Source organism: Narcine bancroftii, chromosome 2 (genome assembly GCF_036971445.1).
Source record: "Narcine bancroftii isolate sNarBan1 chromosome 2, sNarBan1.hap1, whole genome shotgun sequence".
Lineage (NCBI taxonomy): Eukaryota > Metazoa > Chordata > Chondrichthyes > Torpediniformes > Narcinidae > Narcine > Narcine bancroftii.
In genome coordinates, this window is record NC_091470.1 from 102170768 (window position 1) to 102193859 (window position 23092).

General features: G+C 43.3%; 1 protein-coding gene across 1 annotated transcript in view; it reads left to right on the forward strand.

Annotated features, from left to right (window-relative positions):
• Positions 1 to 23092, forward strand: part of LOC138754020 (inactive carboxypeptidase-like protein X2) — a 106708-nt gene that overhangs the window by 58241 nt on the left and 25375 nt on the right. Inside the window, 8 exon segments of the mRNA XM_069917738.1 lie at positions 1146 to 1255; positions 11735 to 11883; positions 13001 to 13085; positions 13843 to 13987; positions 15151 to 15233; positions 18745 to 18868; positions 20279 to 20475; positions 22381 to 22551. Coding sequence (XP_069773839.1) covers positions 1146 to 1255; positions 11735 to 11883; positions 13001 to 13085; positions 13843 to 13987; positions 15151 to 15233; positions 18745 to 18868; positions 20279 to 20475; positions 22381 to 22551 — 1064 coding nt within the window.

The window sequence follows — 23092 nt, forward strand, 5'->3', positions numbered from 1 at the left end:
TTTAGTTTGTACAGATATTGCAAGTTATTGTCAGTCACTATTCCAAGATATTTTATTCCATCCATCTTCCATTTAAATTTACTTCCTTATTGGTATCTTACATATTCAAAATTTGTTAATGGCATTATCTCACTTTTATCCATATTTATTTTGTAGCCTGATATTCTTCCACATTTTTCTAGTATTGTAATTTTTCCAAAGATTTAGCTAGTTCTGATAAGTACAATAACACATAATCAGCAAATAGACAGATTCTGTGTTCTTTTTGTCTGACTTTGAAGCTTTTTATATCCAATCCCCTCTTATTATCTCCGCCAGCGGCTCAGTCGCTAAAATAAAAAGCGCTGTGGACAGGGTACATCCTTGTCTACTCAACCTACTCAAGGGGAACACCGCCAATATCTGATTATTTGTTATTATTTTAACTTGTGGTTTATGGTATAAAGATTTTATCTAATTTATATATGTTCTGCCTATAACAAATTTTTCCAGAGTTTTAAATAAAAAGGGCCATTCCAAACAATCGAATGCTTTCTCTGCATCAAGGAGACTGTAATACTTGGATTTTGTTCAGATTTAGCCATGTGTATTATATTAAATAATTTTTCTAGACTATTTGAGGAATGCTTTCCTTTAACAAATCCTGCTTGGTCCATATGTATCATTTTTGGCAAGTATTGTCCTAACCTATTAGTCAGTGCTTTCACTAGTATCTTATAATCAGCATTTAACAGGGATATTGGTCTGTATGACGAAGTTTTTTTGTACGTCCCTATTCTTTTTTGGTAACACTAATAATCATGGTTGAGAATGATTCCGGGAGGGTCTGTGTTCACATGCATTTGCTTATAGTGGGGTTGTTAGAGTTAAGTAAGAAGTATTATATTATTAATAGTTATTAATAAAAATGATTGTTTTGAGGATACCATTGTCTTGGTGAATTTCTATTGCTGCTGGTCTAATATGTAATGAGAACAGAACAAAGATCTGTATGGCATAGGAACAGATCCTTTGGCCACCTGTCTGCACCAAATATGATGCCCATATTAAATGGGGGCTCTGCCGCTGAAGGCATTGTTTACAGTCAGTGAAAATCCAAGTCTGTCATCTTCGGCTCACCTGTTGCTTCTGTTTCTCATTTGCAGAATGCCCCCCTCTGGGTCTCGAGTCTCATAAAGTAACTGATGATCAAATACTCTCGTCTTCTTTCCTTCGACATGGACTTGGACCTCACCGTGTTCGACTTAATATGCAGGTAAGCAGACTCTGGCTTGTGGCATGGGTCCAGTGAATAGTTCTGGGACAATCATGAAATTCTGCCGGAGGGGAACTGCCACAGGAGATGAGTTGAAACCTGAGGTGGTTTGGCTATCATTTATTTGAAGGGCTAAATGGCTTATTTTTCTGTGGTTTCGTTATTCATAATGAAGCACAAGACAGTAAATACACAAGAACAAAGTCAAGAAAGAAAATGATACCAGAAATGAAAGTATTGGCAAATGAGCAACATTTGTCAACTCTTGGACTGTACTTGTTGGAGCACAAAAGGATGAGACCTCATTGAAGCATTTTGAATGCTGAAAGGCCTGGACAGAGTAGATGTGGGAAGAATGTTTCCCATGATAGGTGATTCTTGGGCAAGAGGGCAGAACTTCAGAATAAAAGGGCATCAATTTAAAGCAGAGATTCTTTAGTCAGAAGGCTGTTGCCATAGGTGGCTGTAGAAGCAAGATTGTTGGGTGTATTTAAGGGAGAGATTGACAGTTATTTGATTAGCCAGGGCATCAAGGGTTGTGGTGAGAAATCTGGGGAGTGGGGCTGAGTGGGAGGGTGGATCAGCTCATGATTAGAATGGCGGACCAGACTCGATGGGCCGCTTGGCCAACTCCTGCTCCAATACCTTGTGAAGAAGCTGCAGAAAAGCATTGTTTCTCCTCCTACAAAAACATATTCAGACACAACCAGTCCTCAAAACCAGCAACTGCTCTGACAAAATCATCTGAACACTGAAGAATCCCAGGGGATTTTCCAGAAATAGCTAAAACAGAGACAGATCATTCCTTATCACATGCCAATGTCACATGCACTGAGAAACAGTGAAAAGCTTTGGTTTGTGTGCCCTCCAGGTAAGTCAACTTGCAGTAGACCACTAAACACCAGATAGGTCAATCAATGTTACCTGAATGGCTCTGATACTGCATTGCATCTCACAATGTTCGTAGGATTCCCAACCACGGATACATCTCCATCCAAGATGGTGAATCTCACAGGGGTGTGTTTAGGGGGTTGTCAGCAATTGAGCAAAGTTCAAGGGTGATGTCAACTTGTATTTGGACAATCTGAAGTAAAAATATCTCAAATAAGTTCCGAGCTTTGAGTTCAACCTGCGATAAATATTTTATCCCATTATTTCCATATGTGCTAAAATTATTATTTTAAATTTAAAAGGATTAAAAGCTCCCATTTCCTCTGTTTCTGGTTGTGCCTTCCTCCTTCCTGAATGATGACTTCCCTTCTCCAAAGGTTGGCAGTCATTGAGGGCATCTCGTCTACTTCCTGCACCTCCGACCTCACCAGCTCTCCTCCTGAACAGAACAAGGATAGGCGCTGCCTACCCCACCCACCTCCAAGTGAAATGACACAAATTCTCCCATTTCTGCCAACTTTAAAGGATAGGAACACCAGAAACATCTTCCCCTGCCCCAACCTTTTGGCAATAGGAAAGTTCCTTCTTCTTGGTGACCATATAGACCGCTCTGATTCCCACAAACTGCTCCCCTTCTTGCTGAACTCTCCAACATGAAGGCAGGAGTTGCCACACAATCCTTACAGAGTCCCAACAGTCTTATCAAGGCAAGAAGTGATTTTCTTGCAGCCTTGAAGTCAGATTTCTTTTTTAATTTAGACATACAGCACAGTAGCAGGCTATTTCAGCTTACAAGTTCATGCCACCCAAGTTACACCCAATTAACCTATGTTTCTGGTACGTTTTGAATGGTGGGAGGAAACCGAAGCCCCAGGGAAAACCCATGGAGACACAAGGAGATATACAAACTCCTTACAGACAGCACGGGGTTGCATAGTCTAAAACAGAAAAATGTCTGATTAATTTGCTGGAGGCTCCAATGTTATGTCAGCCATTGGGAAGGCTCCAAGAGTAGAAAGTTTAACCAGGAAGAAATTAAAGGTGGAGCAGAGCTGGTGACCATAATCTTGTGATAGGCCTGGGTAATGGGTGGCGATGAAAATGTGCGAAATGCAGCATATCCAGCATTGTAAACTGCTAAAAAAAATCAAAGATTAGTACAGTGTACTAATTTGTTTTTGATGCTCAATAAATTTATTTTGGAAAAAATATATATGTACGGTATTTAGCTTTGGATACACCATACAGGAGGTAGATTGAAACCTTGGCAGAATGGTGCACCGCAACTAATTCATACTCAATGTCACCAAAACCAAGGTGCTAATTATTGACTTCAGGAAGAGAAAACTAGAGGTCTACGATCCAGTAATCATTGGGAGTACAGAGGTAAAGACGGTGATCAAATATAGGGTTTTTTTAAAGTCACTATCTTGGATGATCATTCGTGGACCCAACACACTAATGGCATCGTGAAGAAAGCCTCTACTTCCTTAGGAGTTTGCAGAGGTTTGGTATGACACCAGAAACCCTGGGAAATTTCTACAGAGATGTGGTGGAAAGTGCGCTGACTGGCTGCTTCGTGGCCTGGTATGGGGACACCAATACCTCTGAGCAGAAAGCCCTGCAAAAGGTATTGGACATAGCTAGAACCCTCCCCAGCATCAAGAACATCTACAGGGAACGCTGTGGTCGGAGAGCAGCAGCAAACACACCATCCACCACACATTAGGAAAGAGGTCCAGGTGCCACAAGGCTGGCACCATCAGGTTCAGGAACAGCTGCTCCCCCTCCACCATCAGACCCCTCAACAACAAACTCAGACACTCATTTAAAGATTCTTATTTTTACACTTCATTGATTTTTTTCTACTCTCTATTGCACAGTTAGTTTGTTTAGATTTTATTATTTGTTAGCATGTGCACATGTCTTCTTGAGTACAGTGTTCTGCGCTACCAAAAAGTGGTAATTCTGCCTCACCCACAGGAAAAAAGAACCTCAGGATTGTAAGTGAAGTTGGGTACGTTACTCTGACAATAAATCTGAACTTTGTGAATACATTTGAAACAAGTTAGCACAGGGTGTGATGTCACACCTATCACTGAAATGGTGACCAGGATACTCGCCAAAATCAAAGAGGAGACAACTAATCATTGAGAAAAGCTGAATATAATTAAACCTAGTCAATGTGGTTTTGTGAAAGGTAAATCACATTTGACAAAATTGATTGAATTCTTGGAGGATGTGACAGGGAGGGTTGATAGAGGGGAACCTGAGATGTAATGTATTTAGATTTCTGAAACTAAAAGCCCTGGAATTGGAGGAAATGGTTAGATTGGATTCAAAATGATCTCACAGAAAACCGAATATATGGATAATGAAGTAACCAGTCAAGGAGCTAGAGATGCAGTTGTTCACTGTGATCAAGAGAAAAACAGTTTTTAAATGTGCAATGATACAAAAATAGAGGGAAGGTCATGTTAAGATGAGGACATTGATTTTGCACCGGAATGTGGAGAGATTGAGAGACCAGGCAAAAGGCGGGCATATGGAGACGTGTGAAGTCATGCTCTTCAATGAGAGAAATTAATGTGAATCTCAATCAAAAAAAAACAGCTTGCAGGTCAAAGAGCAGGTGTGGAGAGAATCTGACTATCAACCTTTGGGCTGAAATCGTGGAGATACTAGCAGGCAAGTCCAGCAGGTCGATGAGAGGGCATTGGGATTTTATTGTACTCGTATAGGGTTTGTTGATACTTCTCGTAGGAATTCTGTCCAGTTACGGTCCCCTTACCTGAAAATAAAGACATAGCAGACAGTACAAAGGAGATTCACCAGGGAGGAGAGGGCTCTCCTTGCAAGAAAGACTAAATAGTTTAGACCATTGGTTTTCAAAATTCCCCCCAAACTCGCATTCCACCTTGAGCAATCCCTGTGCCTTAGATGCTCTGTGATTAGTAAGGTGGCAGAATGGAATGATCTTCTGAATGAGATAGTTGTGGCAGGGTCCCTTCTGTCATTTAAGAGAAGGTTGGATGTGTACATGGAAGTGAGGGGGTTGGAGGATATTGGCGGAGAGCGGGAGGATTGAGCTAGTGGGAGTTGTTCTTGTGAACCGGTGCGGACTCGAAAGGCCGACATGGCCTGTTTCCACTCTGTAAATGGTTATATGGTTATATGGATTGCTTAACGTGGTATGTGAGTGGGAAGAAAAAGTTTGAAAACCCCTGTTTTAATCGTACCTCATTGACTTGTTATGTACGTGGTTTCATATCCCCAAAGGAAAAGGGCCAATGACAATTTTTCTCAAAGAAAATATTTCAGTAATAATTAGGTCTAGAGCAGTGATTCTCAACCTTCCCTTCCCACTCACATCCCACCTTAAGCAATCCCTTACACTTATGCACTTATGGCATAGGGATTACTTAAGGTGGAATGTGAGTTTAGGGGGGCAGTTTGAAAACTACTGGTACCACTGGTTTATTTCCACACACACACAAACATGCCACCTTAAGTAATCCCTTCCTAACCACAAAGCACCTGTGCCATAGGTGCTCTGTGGTTAGGAATGGATCACTTAAGATGGTATATGAGTGGGGGAAAAAAGGTTGAGAGCCACTGGTTTAGACCCAAATTCCTTGGCATTTAGAATGTGGGATGACCTAATTCAAACATACCAGTTCCACGGGGGCTTGATAGGGTAGATGGTTGGATGTTTTCATGAGTCTTGAACAAGTGCCATAACTTCCATCATTTGAAATTGAAGTAAGTCAAAATGTCTTCTCACAGAGAGAAGTGGAAGCGGGATATTTAGCTGGTATTAAAGTGGGTAAAGCAGTGGTTTTCAACCTTTTTTTGCACTCACAAACCACCTTAAGTAATCCCGCACCAACCACGAGTGCTTATGCCATACGTGCTCTCTGATTAGTAAGGGGTTACTTAAGGTAGTATGTGAGTGATAAAAGAAAGGTTGATAGTGACTGGTTTAAGGGAAGGCGTGAATATTTGATAGTCTGAGGAATAGGTGGAGAAATGGCACGAAGGAGGAGCTGAGTCCAGCGGTGATCAGCTCTGATCACGGTGATCACGGCGGACCAGACTTGAAGGGCACAATGTCCTGCTCATGCTAAAGGAGTTTCTCTTTCTTCAGCCTGAGACAGATCTGGAAATGATAAATCTAGATAGAAAGTTGTTTACAAAGAAAAGCCTGGAATGCTAGTTTAGCCCCAAATATTGTCACATTGCCCATCTCCTGTGGGCTCGTTCTAGAAAAACCTATCTTTGACTCTCGGGAACAAATGTAATCCAAAAAATACTTGGACTTTTCCACAACTTGGCTGATATCAAAGTACAGTAGATATTTTCTGCTGACTATTTCCAGGGACATTGTACAAAAGTGGCATGCAGCAGAGATGAGTGCCAGTGATCATTCTGGCTGAAATTTTTGGGTGTCTGTGTCTGACACAAATTCTGATCCAGTTTTACTGTCACAAGCACAACATCTTCAATGAGCTTCAGCTCAATTTGAAAATGCCAAGTCCAAATCCTGATTATAGAATATAACGCCACAATACAGACCCTTCATTCCTTTCTCCCTCACCCCTCTGCGCCTTTCCTCCAATTCCTGCCACCTTCCCTTCCTTCTCCTCTGAGAGCTACCCTCCACAGCCCTCTGCCTCTCCCTCCTATCATTTCTCAGCTTCTACCCACCTGTCTTATCTGTTAGCCTGTGGTCCTGCCCCTTCCCCTTCCTTCCTCCTCTCTTCCTCCCCCTTTGCCCCACCTTTTCATTCAGGTACCCGTCTGATAGTCAACATTCCTGATGAAAGGCCCAGGCTCGAAACGTCCACTGCCTTTTACTTCCTATGGATGCTGCATGACCTGCTGACTTTGTTTCAGCATCACCGTGGCAGCAGTGCTGTGGAGGATATCAGAGTCGGAGTTTTTTTGCTCGAGCTGTAGATTACAGGTGCTCCCCTACTTATGATTTTTCAAAGTTACGATGGTTTGCATCTGTACCTTCAATTTTGAATTCCAATCTTGCAATATGCGGGGCACTACTCTCGCGCTGGGCGATGGCAGCATTGCACGAGAGTTTCATACAGCAGACTCTCTCCTGATGCTGACTCAACCATGTTCGCAGTCTCAATGCTTCAAGCGGTCTTCAGCCCAGTGTGCTCTCAGTTATGTATGTTAATGGTTGTTTTCAGTGTGGAATAAAAGTATTCAACATTTAATGATTTAAAAATGGTTGGTGCAGTATTCTTTTATGACTTGTGGGCTTTTTCGACTTATGATGCCAGAACACATCTCCCATCGTAAGTTGAGGAGCACCTGTCATTGGTTGTTGACTCCAATGTCAAGGGCAACCTGACATTAGCAGAAAGAAATGTCAGTAGGTAATCTGCACACTCCCACACAAAACCATTTATTTCTGAAAGAACAAGTCTCAGAGAAATCCAAACTTGAAGTTTGGAACTTTACTTTTCACTTTCCTAGCCTTGCACAAATGAAATCCATCTCATTAAACTGAACTCCGAACACCACATCAGTCAAGAATGAAAATAACAAACTGCTGGAGGAACTCAGTGGGGTCAGGCAGCTTCCGTGGAGGGAAACTGACAGTTGACATTTCAATGTTAAACTCTGCTCCTTTCCTGAAATGTTGACTCTCCATATCCCTTCACAGTTGTTGCCCGACCCTCTGAGTTCCTCCATCAGTTTGTACGTCGCTGTAGCTTACAGTGGCTGCACATTCATTTTCCCCAGTTGAAAGTGTGTGCATCAGCACCTAACAAGCCTTCAATTAATTGTTTGCTCGACAATCTTCACATTCTGCCCTTGAACAGAACTATGAGTGTGGAAGAGAAAAGAAGCAAAAGGAACATCCTTAAACTGAAGTAACCATAATGTAGTGGCCTATCTCTCAGCAGGACTGGAGGTTGGATAAGCTTTCAGTTAAGACCAAGTTGGGAAGGATCAATCCTTAAATATTTGCCCTTGAACTATTGGAAACTGTCAGCTTCAGGTGTCCATGGGTGTTCGTGGCTAATATTACAATGCAGAATTGAGGCTCTCAATCCCATCAATCTTTGCACCTATTTGCCATTCATGCAGGTAAACTCACCCCCTCCCTTCCCAAATCTCAACAATCCTTTTCTTTTGTCCAACTATTTAATTGAATCTTGAATGTTCAATCCCCCTCCCCCAAATACTTATCCTCAAAAAACATGCATGGTGCCTTTATGACTTAACTATTGTCAACAGTCTGCTTTTGTTACCAATTAAACTCGTCTTTTCTATTACTCCATAATCTATGGTGGTGGTTTTCAACTATGCCATAGGTGCTCTGTGATGAGTAAGGGATTGCTTAAGGTGGTATGTGAGTGGGGGAAAAAGGTCGAGAACCACTGCTTTAGACCCAATTGTTACTGAAATATTTTGCCCCATTTCCTTTGGAGTTATGAAACAGTGCACATAACAAGTCAATTAAGTACGATTAAAACAGTGGTTTTCAAACTTTTTCTTTCCACTCACATACCACCTTAAGCAATCCCTTACTCATCACAGAGCACCTATGTCTTAGGGATTATTTAAGGTAGTATGTGAGTGGAAAGAAAAGGTTTGAAAACCACTAATCTATGGTGTTAGAAGGTTAAAATTCTTTCCTCATACCAATGACATACAGAGCTATCAACTCACCACCATTCACACAGCAACACAAGATACCAACAGCTGTGGCAGGGTCTAAATGGCATAACCTGCTACAAACCCAAATCCAGTGCAGTAGCAGACAGCAAAGTTTCACTCCCTGACAAACTCAATGCCTTCTACTCCTGATTCAACCACAAAAACAAGGAAGATCCATCCCGGCCCCCTGATGATCCTCTCCTGTCCATATCGGAGGTTGACGTGCGTGCTGCCTTCAGGAGAGTGGATCCGAGGAAAGCATCTGGTCTGTTTGGAGTACCTGGCAGAGTATTAAAAATCTGGACTGACCAACTTGCCGATGTATTCACGGATATCTTCAGCATCTCACTTCGGCAGGGCATGGTAACCAGCTGTTTGAAACGGACATCAGCTGTACCAGTGCCCAAGAAGAGTCTGGTAACCTGCTTAAATGACTATCGACCAGTGGCTCTCACATCCACAGTAATGAAATGTTTTTAAAGCTTGTGTTGAAGCTTATCAGCTTCTGTCTGAGTGACAATGTAGATTTGTTTGGTAAGAACATCTCCTCCACAATCTCTAACAGTACCAGGAGACCACAGAGCTGTGTTCTTAGCCCCCTGCTCTGCTCACTATAACTTTGTGGCTCGGTATAACACCAACGCAATCTACAAACATGCTGGCAATACCACGATAGTGATTTGTATAAAAAGGGGCGATGAGTCAGTATGTAGGAGGGAGATTGAAGACTTGGATGAATGGTACACCAAAACTAAGAAGCTGATCGTTGACTTCAGGAAAGGAAAACAGAGGTGTATGATCCATTGATCATTGGGGGAATCGAAGGTGGAGACGGTGAGCAAATTTAAGTTCTTTGGAGTAACTATATCATAGAATATTTCCTGGACCCAACACACGAATTTCATTGTGAAGAAAGCATGTCAGCGCCTCTATTTCTTCAGGAGTTTGTAGAGGTTTGTCATGTATCAGAAACCCCGGCAAATTTCTACAGACGTGTGGAGGAAAGTGTGTTGATTGGCTGCATCACAGTCTGGTATGGGGACCCCAATGCTTCTGAGTGAAAATCCCTGCAAAACGTAGTGGACAAAGGCAAAACTCACCCCACCATCGAGAACATCTACAGGGAACGCTGCCATCAGAGAGCAGCAGCAATCATCAAGGATCCACATCACCCAGCACACGATCTGTTCTCACTGCTACCATCAAGAAAGAGGTATAGGGGCCACAAGACCCACACCACCAGGTTCAGGAACAGCTGCTACCCCCTCCACCAGCAGACTCCTCCATGACAAACTCAATCAGGGGCTTATTTAAGCACTCTTACTTTTGCACTTTATTGATTTTTTTTCTCTCTGTATTGCGCAGTCAGTTTGTTTTCATCTCTTTATTTGTTTACATGTGTAAATTGAGTCAGTTTTTTTTTGCACTCCCAATAAGGGGTAATTCTGCCTCAGCACAGGAAAAAAGAATCTCAGGGATGTATGTGATAGCATATATGTACTGTGACAAAGTATATAGATAGGTTTTTGGGAGATAAATTTGGAAAGGTTTGTTAGAGTAGGTTACATATAAACACTTTAAAACAGATCTTATTTAAAATACTGGAGCTCTGGCCCATGCTAGACATATTGTGTCCACAGCTTTTGCAAGTGCTTTGGAGAGTGCCCAATAGACTTCACTAATGGATTGTTGTTTACAAAAGGCAACAGAAGAAAGATCTTGTCGGAGCCACCTTCTGTCCGGAGTAGAGCTTGCTGTTCTAAGAGGGTCATGTGGTTTTGCAAGTAGAGAGTCAAACTGGCTTTCTCTCTGAGAAAGAGACAGACAGACAGACAGTTCATTCTACAATGTTACAGCCAGCAGAGGCAGCTGGGACTGGAACAGGACAAGCTGCAAAGCTTACTGAAAGCCCCATTTGGAAGACAGCCTGGTCAAAGCCCTTGTGGTTCATGCAAAAGGAGAGGACTGGCTGTCTAATGTTTCACTTGGAATAAGAGAAACAAAAAGGAACTCTGTGGTCATCATCTGGAGAACCCTGAGGGGGCAAGTTTCGTCAGCAAGACACGAGTGGCTGATTAAAAAGGAATCAGTTTTGGATATCCTGGAACAACAAATCTCTCTCTGAAAACCGACAAGCGGTAAACATTTACCTTTCAAGCACCAAAGCCTGGTGAACTTTATAAATGTTAAATTCTGTGCACGGTATAAGAATTGCCTTAATCCAGAGAACTTGGAGGAATGAGAAGTGAGATTGGACTGTGAATCAAAGAACTTTTCTGAACTTATACACACATTACACACACGTGCTCTTAGAATTAGAAGGGGTTAAGTTAGGTTAAAGTGTGATTCTGTTTTCATGTTTAAAGATAATTAAAAACAACTTTTGTTTAACCATTTGTCTTGGTGAATATCTATCGCTGCTGGGTTTTGGGGTCCTCTGGGCTTGTAACGGTTCTCCTACAATAAATCTGAAATCTGTTCTTTGATGATGGCTTGAGAAAATGTTAATTGCTGAAAATAATTTTTCCCTATTTGCCTTTGCACTTCTATGACTTGGCCGAGGTTTAAAAAGGAAAATAAAATTAAAGGAATATTCAAGTGGCATAGAACATTTGCAATTTCATTATTGAAGGGTAGCTAATGTCAGAATGTGGATTGTGCTCACTGGATTAGCATTGGATTAGAAGGCTCCTCAGAGGTGACAAGAGAGCTGGTTGCAATTAGACGCAAGAAAGCTGAGTGGTATCCTAGCTCCAAAGCTTTCAACATCAAAGGAAATTATGAAGCCAAAGAGGAGCCAAATCTAATCATGGTACAACTTGTCTCATTTTAGCTCACAAGGCTAAGTAAACTCAGTTTCAGGCAGACTGTACTGAATTTGAAATTGCTTCCATCTCCCAGGCAGGTGCCGAAAATGAGGAGGAGGACGACTATTATGATGGGGCCTGGTGTGCTCAAGTTGATGACCAATCACAATGGATTGAAGTGGATGCCCGAAAGCTGGTTGAATTCAGTGGGGTTATCTTGCAAGGCCGTGACTCGCTGTTCCAGTAAGTTGATGAGTAGCTCCACCTCTCCATTGTCCTTCACCTCCAGTGAATGCTCTACACCCCTCCTTTCCATATCCCTATCCATTTTTTTTAATGAAAGTCAAAATCAAGTTTCCAATCACCATTTCAGCTGGTAGCTTGTTCCTCATTCCCACTACTCCCTGTGTGAAGAAGTTCCCCTTCATGTTCTCTGTAAGCATCTTGCCTTTCTCCATCAATCCATGCCCTCTAGTTCTTGTCAGTGGAAAAGGTCTGCTTGCATCTGTACCCATCATAATGTTGAATACCTCTATCAAATCTCCTCTCATTCTCCTACGCTCCAGGGAATAAAGTCCTAATCTGTTTAACCTTCCTCAAGTAACTCAGTTCCTCGTCCTGGCAACATCCTTGCAAATTGTCTATTTCAATCTTATTAATACTTTCCCTGTAGTTAGGTGACCAAAACTGCACACTGTACTCCAATTTTGACCTCACCAATGTCTTATACAACTTCACCATAACATCCCCACTCAGTACTTTGATTTATGAAGGCCAATATGCCAAAAGCTCTCTTTATGGCCCAATCTACCTGTGATGCCACTTTCAGGGAATTATGTAAAGGTAAAGGTTCCATTATTGTCATGTAATACTAGATTTAGAAAGTAACATACGTGAAATTCTTTAAATTTTGTCCACCGTAAGGCAGACAGAGAGTCGCCACTCTGTCCAGCACCCCTCACAGAAACCTACAGCACCTGATGTTCCCCTCCAAGTACAGACCAGGCCTGAGCCTGCTAAGCTTCTGAGATCAAACAATCTCAGGTGTATTTCGGCTATTAGCTGCAGTATCTGTATTCCCCGATCCCTCTGTTCTACTGCTCTCCTCAGTGCCCTGCCACTTACCGTGTACGTCCTACCTTGGTTGGTCCTTCCAAAGTGCATCAGCTCACGCTATGGTTTGGGAATTTACATCCTTGTTTCTTAATCTTTAAAGAATGTTTAGAATTTAATCATCATTTGCATATTCTGCAAAAAATTACTAAGCAGTCAAATCAGAAGCAAACTTTGATAGTGCCAGGAGAAAATGTGATTGCCTCCAAAGCTCTTGAAACTAACCACCAAGTCTCTTCATTGATAGCAATGACTGGGTGAACACGTACTATGTGCAGTTCAGCAATGATAGCCGTACATGGATGACATACACAGATGGATATTACGATTGGGTACGTGCCTCATGCAATGGTAGATATAACTGTGCATCACACACTCATTGATGTGGCATGGGTAAACCGTGATCCACTTGTGGAGGGGCTGCACATTTAGCACATATGTGATTATATTTGTGTAAGCATGCCAGAAGGACAAGCATTGTTGGGTCTACCTGCATCAGGGTTGATCAGTGCATGTGTGTTACACACTCCCACTGGCAAAGTTAACAGTGCATCTGGAAGTGAAGTGATATTATGTGCAGTGCACAAATGTGCTGGAGGAGAAACTCAGCAGTTCACACAGCAGCCACAAGCAGTAGAGGGGAACCAACGATTCAGAGCTGGGCCCTTCATCAGACATAAGCAAAAACAGGGATAAAAAAGATGGATGGAGGGGGGACAAGAGGAGGGAGGAAAGGGCAGGGGTGAGGAGCACAGGTCACAGTGGATCCAGGTAAGGAAGGGTAAAACAGCTGAGAAATGATGGGGGGGGGGAGTGGGGGCAAGGGTAGCTCTCTGATAGAAGCTGAAGGCAAGGAGGTGGGGTATAGGGAAAGAGAGAGACGGGGAGGGTGTGAACGGAAATTGGAGAAATCGATGTTAATGTCGTCTGGTTGGAGAGAGCCCAGACAGAATACCAGGTGGTGTTCCTCGATTTGGCAGTGCATGAGGCCATGGATATTGGGGTGTGGAATTAAAATTTTTGTTTCCTGACTACACATAGATAAAGATAGTAGAGATGGCGATTAACATACTCTCCCCATTTCTGCAGCTGTTTTATGGAAATGTGGATACCGATACACCGGTTATGAGTGAATTTCCAGAAACTGTTGTTGCTCGTTACATCCGAATAAACCCTCAGAGCTGGAATGGAAGCCTGTGCATGAGAATGGAAGTGCTCGCCTGTCCTGTATCAGGTAAGAATGTTCTTTAAATATTTTAAATGTAGGTATACAGCACGGTAACTGGTCCTTTCAGCCCACGAGACCGTGCTGCCCCTCTCCCCCACCCCCCCCCCCCCCCCCCACACCAGGTACATTTGGAAAGGTGGGAGGAAAACGGAGCACCCGAAAGAAAACCACACAGACACAAGGAAAATATACAAACTCCTTACAGACTGCACTGGATTCAAACCCTGGTAGTTGGCACTGTAACAGCATTACGCTAACTTACAAGAAAAGAACATTTGTCCATCTGCAAGATAACGTGTGGTGTAATAATTGCATAAAAGTGGCAGTGTGAATCTGTATGAAAATATATCTCAATAGAAATTATGAATTCAGAAAATCATTCGGCTTCATTTACCATGACTAATCTGTACATATTTCAGTGTCATTGTTTTTCTGTTGAAATGTGTACAAATCCATTGAATAATGCTGTTGCCAAAGTCGGTTTATTTTCAGTAATGTATTCCACGGCTTGATAAAACAGTAATGATTTTATTTAAACTCCTATCTGCAATAATAATCCCTGCCTGTGGCTTCGTGATCCACAAACCAGCAATTTAGACGTACGGTACGGTAACAGGCTCTTCTGGCCCACTAGCCCGTGCTACCCAATTACACCTAATTGACCTACAACCCCCGGTATGTTTTGAACAGTGGGAGGAAACTGGAGCACCCGGAGGAAACCCACACAGACGTGGGAGAACTCCTTACAGACAGCTCCAGATTTGAACCTGGGTCACTGGTGCTGTAACAGCATTGAGCTAACCGTGGTGCCCTCTCGCCACTTGGCCTTTCAGAATCCTTATCTCACCATGAGATAGTATTATGACACAGAAGAGGCCATTCAGCTCACTGAGTTCATGGTGTTTCAAGAAGAGGAATTCTCGGGCCTGTCCCCTCCTATTTCCTCCTAACCTTGTGACTTAATCCTTCTCACTTACCCACTTTTGTCACTTAGCTACAATTAAAAGTGATTTACAGCAGCCAAACCAGCTACGGGAACCTCTCTAGGATATGCAAGGAGAGAGGAAGACCTGGGGAAGGTGTTGGGTTCAGATCTGAGTTACTGGCTGTGAAATGGCAGTGCTAATATCTGCATCATTTTCCGTCCACAACTTTAAAAACTCTCACAGCTCCCTATCAATACGAGTCAAATGAAGTGACTTCAGCCGAGGGCCTGGACTTCAGTCACCACAACTATAAAGACATGCGGCAGGTATGGCTAAAATTACCCTGGATATTACACTTCGGGCATGTGCTATCTAACTCCCATTCACTGGGAGAAAGAGACTATTTGGAACAATGATCATTGACCTACAATAAGATTATATGAAGCATTACTTATTGTAATCTTCTTTCTCTCCCCATTCTATCTCTCTGACTCTTTTTCGAGAGACCAACTCTCCTCAGGTAAACTGACTGACTCCCACAGTTGTCTTGTCTACAGCTCTTCCCACCCTGTCTCCTATAAAGATGCAGTTCCTTTCTCTCAGTTCCTCTGTCTCTGTCACATCTACTCCCAGGAGGTTTTCTACAATTTTTAATTTAGATTTGGACACAGGCCCTTCCAGCCCACAAGTCCATGACCCCCCCCCAAATAAAAAACCACTCCAAGTAATCTACATTCCACATACCTTGTCCCCCCCATACATCCTCCCTCACCACCATACAGGGCCCCAAACAGATCTTTCAAGTGAAGCAAGGTTTCACTTGTGAATCTGCAGGGGTCATCTGCATCCTGTGCTCCCGCTACATTGGAGAGACTGGGTGCCTCAATGAGCACCTCATCTCTGTCTGCCACAACAGCATGGATTTCCCAGTGGCCACCCATTTTAATTCCCTGTCCCATTCCCTTGTTGACATGCCTGTCCATGGTCTCATGCACCATCAGACTGAGACCATCCGTTTATTGGAAGAACAACGCCTCATCGTCCTTCTGAGCACCCTCCAACCAGATGGTATTAACATTGACTTTTCCGGTTTCTATTAAACCCCCCCCCCCCTCTTCTTCCCCCTCTCCTTTCCTCTAGTTCTGCCTCTCTCTCTTCCCTTTTCCCTTTGTTTCCTTTCACAAAGCCAAAATCAATTCTCACCTTTCCTCTTATCATATCCAATTAACACCTGTTGGTCTGGACTCCTCCCCCTCCCATTCTTCCTGCTTTCTCTCCCCAGTCTTTAATTCGGACACCTCCCTGCTTTTAACTCATAACTTGAGGACCGAAACCTCAGTAATAAATTTTTACCTCCTATCAATGCTGGGAGACGAGCTGAGTTCCTCCTGCATTTCTGTATTTTTATTACAACACACAGCATCTGAAGACTTTTGTATTTCAAACTATAAACACCGGAAGTTTTTGAATCTTTCATGTTTATTTACTCAACTCTGGAACATCTCTCATGTACCTCCCTCACATTTTAGCCTCCCTCTAGCCTCCATCTTTGGTATTGTTGTCCAATGTGAATATTACTCCCTCAAGTGGTGCATGTTTCATCTTTCCAAGTTCTCTCAGACAATAATTAGGCTCCACTCCTTCCACACCTTTAAGTTGAAAGAGCAGGAAAACTGTCCACATGCAGAAATTGTGGCTTATGGATTAAAATAGCAATTTGCCCGTGATACAAATGGGGCAAGTTAATATTCAGGATTCTTTTGATTGTCATTTAATAAAACAGTTTTTTTACACTGCTGTAAGGCAGACAAATGGTTGCTATGAGCCCCCTACAACAAGTGGAAAACCAAGAGAGTTCTTTCAGCGGCACTGTCTGTGGATTCACCTCCAGTGCTCCCTCAGCCTCTGCAACTAAACAGATGGACCGTGTTCAATCCATCAGTAACCCGAGATCTAGATCCAAACCTCTAACTCAATCAGGAAGCGCTTCAGCTCTTTGGGAGCTCTTCTTGCCCTCAGCGCCCTCTTGAATCCCGATTCTGACACCCAGTTTCCATTAGCCTGTCTCCAGCGCCCCGCAGCCCGTGTGGGTCCTTTAGCCGCTGAGCCCCTCGCTAACAGAGCCCTTCCTTGTTAGGTCGTCTCCCATGCTACTCATTCTCAATGGGGAAGGGGGAGGGAACGTTCTCAGTTTCTGGTGCCCTGCACTGGTCCAAAAGAATCTGCAACTTCTTGTGACAGCTGCTGGGCACAGGGGCTATATCTTGGGCATAGACCCTGAGGTTGCAGGATTTTAAATAAAATCATGGATGGCTCCTTTAACAGGTCGTTTATGGAGCCATCAATTTTAGAACCAGGCAGTTGGACCCTAAATTGCAGTGTTGTGTCTCCGCTTCCTGCTCTCCCGGGTCTGCACCAGTGGCAGTGCTGCAGTTACACCAGCTTCACCATTTATTTTCCCTAACACAGCATTTTGTGTATTTACATATTAGTGACTTCTACAGGAGTGGGAAAAGTAACACATTTCACTCATTCAATTTCTGCAACACAAATCGAGGGTGGTGGTGAAGGCTGGTACAATGGAAATATTTCAAAGACCCTTAGAAAGGCACATGCATGAAATAAACATCGAGGGTTATGGGTGTGAGGTAAGGAAGGTTTAGATTGATGTACAGTGGCTTCCATAATGTTTGGAACAAAGGCATTTTTTCCTTTATTTGTCCCTGTGCTCAACAGTTTTAAATTTGTAATCAAACAATTCACATGCAATTAAAGTGCACATTCCAGATTTTATTCAAGGTACATTTTAGTTTGACCATATAGAAGTTTCAGCACTTTTTATACATAGTCCCTTCATTTCAGGGCACCATAATGTTTGGGACATTTGGCTTCACAGGTATTTGTGAGTAGGCAGGTATGTTTAATTGCTTCATTGGTGTGCGTATAAGAGAGCTAGGCTTGCTTCTAAGCGTTTGATCGCCTTTGGAATCTGTGGTTGCCATTTATCAACATGAGGACCAGAGTTGTGCCAATGAAGGTCAAAGAAGCCATAATTATGAGGCTGAAAAACATGAATAAAACAGTAAGAGACATCGCCCAAAATCAACAGTTTGGAATTTCATTAAGAAGAGAGAGCGTACTGGTGAGTTCGATAATTGCAAAGGAACTGTTATTCCAAGGAAAACCTCCACTGCTGATATCAGAGAATTCCCATCATGATGAAGAAAAATCCCCAAACGTATGCCCGACATCGGGAACACCCTTCAGGAGGCAGGTGTGGATGTGTCAATGACGACTGTACACAGAAGACTTCGTGAACAGAGGCTACACTGCAAGATGCAAACCATGAGTTAGCCACAGAAACCGGGTGGCCAGATGACAATTTGCAGAATTCTGGACAAAAGGTGTTGTGGACAGGTGAGACCAAGATTAACCTGTATCAGAGTGATGGCAAGAGGAAAGTGTGGAGGAGTAAGGGAAAGGCCCAAGATCCAAAGCATACCACCTTTGCCATGGTTTGAATCTTGCAGTGTAGCCTCTGTATTTCTGTTCAAACCAAAATGTATAGAAATGACCTTGAATAAAATCTGCGCACGATAATTACATATGAATTGTTTGATTACAAATTTAAAACTGTAGAGCAAAGTGGCAAATAAAGGAAAAAAGTGTCTTTATGGAGGATACTGTAGGGTCGGCTCACATCGTGGGCTGAAGGGCCTCTGCTGTGTTGTAATGTTCTATGCTCTAACATTCACATTGACCTGTACCTTTCTGTGTATAAAATCATTTGTAGATTAATGAAACATTTAATATGTTTTTTTTTAAATCACCTGCCAGTTGATGAAGGTTGTGAATGAGCAGTGCCCAAACATCACCCGGATTTATAACATTGGGAAGAGTTCCCAAGGATTGAAGATCTATGCCATGGAATTGACAGATAATCCTGGGGAACATGAACCTGGTAATGGCCTCTCAACCCAAAACTCGAGTATTCACTCATGTTGTCAGTGTAATTACTACTGGTACCAACATCAACACTGGTTAATATTGACCAGCCTCCAGTTAGATCTGGGTAGCAATTCATTCCCCCTTAGAAGGTGCATGACGCGGGAACTAGATTCAACGTTTCAGGGTTGGCGCCAAGTGGGGGGTATCTGCAGGCATTGCCCCCCTCAAGCGAAGTGCTGTGCACCCCCCCCCCCCACTGCTGACAGGTAGGTCCCAGCTACCCATCCCCCACCCCTCCACCGTCAACAGATAGGTTCCAGCTACCACCTCCCGTCCACTGCCGAGCGAGTTCATGAGCGATCCACTGCGCCCCCTCCCCCAAACACGCTAACATTCTGGCGAGAAACCTGCAGCGTCTCATGACTATTAGTCACTAAAAGTAAGCATGCAGGTACAGCAGGCAGTGAAGAAAGCTCATGGCATGTTGGCCTTCATAACAAGGGGAGTTGAGTATAGGAGCAAAGAGGGTCCTTCTGCAGTTGTGCAGGGCCCTGGTGAGACCACACCTGGAGTATTGTGTGCAGTTTTGGTCTCCGAATTTGAGGAAGGACATTTTTGCTTTTGAGGAAGTGCAGCGTAGGGTCACGGGTTAATTACCAGAATATGTTGAAGGATTGGAGCGACCGGGCTTGTACACACTGGAATTTAGAAGGATGAGGAGGGATTTGATTGAAACATGTAAGATTATTAAGGGAGTGGACATGCTCCCTTAACAGGAAATATGTTCCCGATGTTGGAGGAGTCCAGAACCAGAGGCCACAGTTTAAGAATAAGGGGGTAGGCCATTTAGAACAGAGTTGAGGAAGAACCTTTCCACCCAGAGCATTGTGGATCTGTGGAAGCTCTGCCTCAAGGCAGTGGAGGCCAATTCTATGGATGCTTTCAAGAAAGAGTTAGAGCTCTTAAAGATAGCAGAGTCAAGGGATAGGGGGAGAAGGCAGGAATGGGGTACTGATGATGGATGATCAGCCATGATTACAGTGTATGTCAGTGCTGGCTCGAAGGGCACCTTCCCCCCTCCCCCTTGTTTTCTGGTGTGCTCTCCCATCCCTTACCCACCTATTACCTCCTGCCTGTGGGACCATGCTCCTTCCCGTGCCCCTCCTCCCCACCATTTAATTCAATCACCTGGCCTACATTTTGTTATACCTTAATGAAGGGCTCAAGCCCGAAACATTGGTTATGTATCTTTATCTTTGCGATATAAAGTAGTACACTGTTTGACTTGCTGTTTCTCCAGCTTGGTGTTTTTACTTCAACCACGGGGTCTGCAGACATTTGTATTTTACTTCCCTTCTACCATTTTAATGTTGCACCGCCGTATGAGTATTTTGCATCTAATTGAATGTTTGTTGTTCTACAGGAGAGCCCGAATTTCATTACACTGCCGGACTGCATGGGAACGAGGTCTTAGGGCGGGAGTTACTACTGCTTCTAATGCAATTCCTGTGTAAGGAATACATCTACGGAAACCCCCGGATCACACGATTAATCGATAGCACAAGGATACACCTTGTACCCTCTCTCAATCCAGACGGTTACGAACTGGCTTATGAAATAGTGAGCACTAATTGGAACTATTGTCCAAGAGTTGTTGATTTGGCCAAGAGGCCCAAATATAGAATAGGAAAATGTACTACTAATTGATGAAATATGTACTGTTTAACATTTAATTCGGTTCCACGGCAGTAAAAGAAATTGATGAAGGTAGGGCGCTAGATGCAGTGTATCTGGATTATAGTAAGGTATTTGACAAGGACCCCCATGAGACTCATTCAAGAAGTCACAAGGCATGGGATCCATGGTTGTGTGGATTCAGAATTGGCTTCCCTGTAGAAAGCCGAGAGTAGCAGTGGACGGAAAGTATTCTGTCTGGAGGTCAGTGACTAGTGGAGTTCCGCAGGGATCTGTTCTGTGATCTCTACTTGTGATTTTTATAAATTACCTAGATGAAGAAGCAGGAGGATGGGTCAGTAAGTTTGCAGATGATACGAAGGTTAGAGGAGTTGTGGATAGTGCTGAAGGGTTGTCATAGGTTACCAAAGGATAGAGACAGGATGCAGAGTTGGTCAGAAAAGTGGCAGATAGAGTTCAATCTGGATAAGTGTAAAGTGATGCATTTTGGAAGGTCAAACCTGAAATTAGTTCAGGGTTAATGTTTGGATACTTAACAGTGTGGAAGAATGGAAGAATAGAGGTATCTCAAAGATACCGTGCAGGTTTGCAGGACAGTTAAGAAGACCAATGGGATGCTTGGGTTCATTAGTCTAGATTCGAGGTTTGAGAGGTCATGTTGCAACTCTACAAATCTCTGGTGAGGCCACACCTAGAATATTGTGTTCAGTTCTGGTTTAAATTTAATTAATTTTTAAACAATTTAAATTTTGACATACAGCATGTAATGGGCCCTTTTGGCCCAAAAGTCTGTGCTGGCCAATTACACCCAATTAACCTATAACCCCCGGTACATTTTGAACAATGGGAGGAAACCAGAGCCCCTGGATGAAACCCACACAGATATAGGGAGAATATATAAACTCCTTACTGACAGTGTGGGATTCAAACCCTGGTCCCAATCGGAGGCACTGTAACAGCATTGGGCTAACTGCTACACCAACTGTGCTGCCCCACTCATTATAGGAAGGATGTGGAAGGTATGGAGAGGGTGCAGAGACTTAGTAGGATGTTGCCTGGATTGGAAAATAAGTCTTATGAGGCAAGAGCTCGGGCTTTTCTCTTTGGAGAGTAGAAGGATGAGTTAATAGAGGTCTTCAAGATTATGAGGGGCATAGATAAGGTAGACAGCCAGGACCTTTTTTCCCAGGCCAGGAATTGCAAACACCAGAGGACATCTGCGCAAAGTGAAGGGAGGAAAGTTTTGGGAAGACAGCGGGGTAATTTTTGTTCACACATAGAGATTTGTGGGTGTCTGAAATGCATTGCCAGGGTGGTGGTGGAGGCTGGAACAATAAAGGCATTTAAGAGACTCTTAGACATGCATATGGATGAAAGATAAATAGAGACTTATGAGGTCGGGAGGGTATTTATGGGTCACCACAACATTGTGGGCCAAAGGGCCTGTACTGTGCTGTAATGCTCTATATTCTAAACGTTAACCTTGATGTGTGTGACATTAATGTAAACTAGTAAACTAAGATTTTGTCATCAGCACTCTGTTGGGTTTTTCATATCTTATTTATATTCAGGGGAAGGTGAAATTAAACATTTTTTTTTCTCTTTGTATCTTTATCACGTTTAATTCTGGTGTTGAATGGAATCTTTGGAGGATTTCCCATTCTGGCTTCAGGAGTTAGTATTTAATGCCCCTTTCTAAGTCAGGTTATAAAGTTTGTTGCTCCTTTGAATCAATGTTCAGAATTGTGAGGGAAAATAAAAGATTTAATTCTAACACTTTTGTAGACTTAAGGGAATGCAAACTAAAGAGTGGCTTGAATTCTCCCACAGGGATCAGAACTCAGCAGCTGGTCTCTGGGTCATTGGACAGAAGAAGGATTTGACCTCAGTGACAACTTTCCAGAACTGACCTCCATATGGGCTGCAAAGGACCAGAGAGGTCAAAGGGTACCCAATCACCATATCCCTATACCCGAGGAGTACCAATTAGAAGAAGGCGCGGTAAGCAAGCAACTACTACATGTAGGAAGTTTGTTACAAATGCGGCTGTTTTTTAGAATCTTTAGTTCAACCAATAACCTGGAATAAAAGGAAAAAAAAAACTGCAATAAAAAAGAGTGGCACTGCCGGAGCTAGAGTAACGACAGCGCTGCCCTGGTGTAGACCTGAGGAGAGCGGAGACATATGCTCTCCTGAAGGGTCCTACTGCTGACGGCTCTGTACAGGCTTTAAATGACCTATTAAAGGAGCAGACGGTGTTTTATTTAAACCTGCAATCGCAGGGTCTGGCCCTGGATCGCAGGGTCTTGGGGAGCAGCAGACCAGGAAGCAGTGCAGGGCATCAGTAATAGGGAGAACACCCCATGTTGACAAGAAGCAGAGGAGTCGGCCCTCAGGACAGCGACCACAGGGCCTCTGCAGCAGAAGGATGCACACTGGCAGCGAGTGATTGGTGACTTGCAGGCGAGGAAACTGGCTCATAGGAGCCTGGTGTCGGGGGTCAGGATTCAAGAGGGTGCTGAGGGCAAGGACTCTCGAAGGG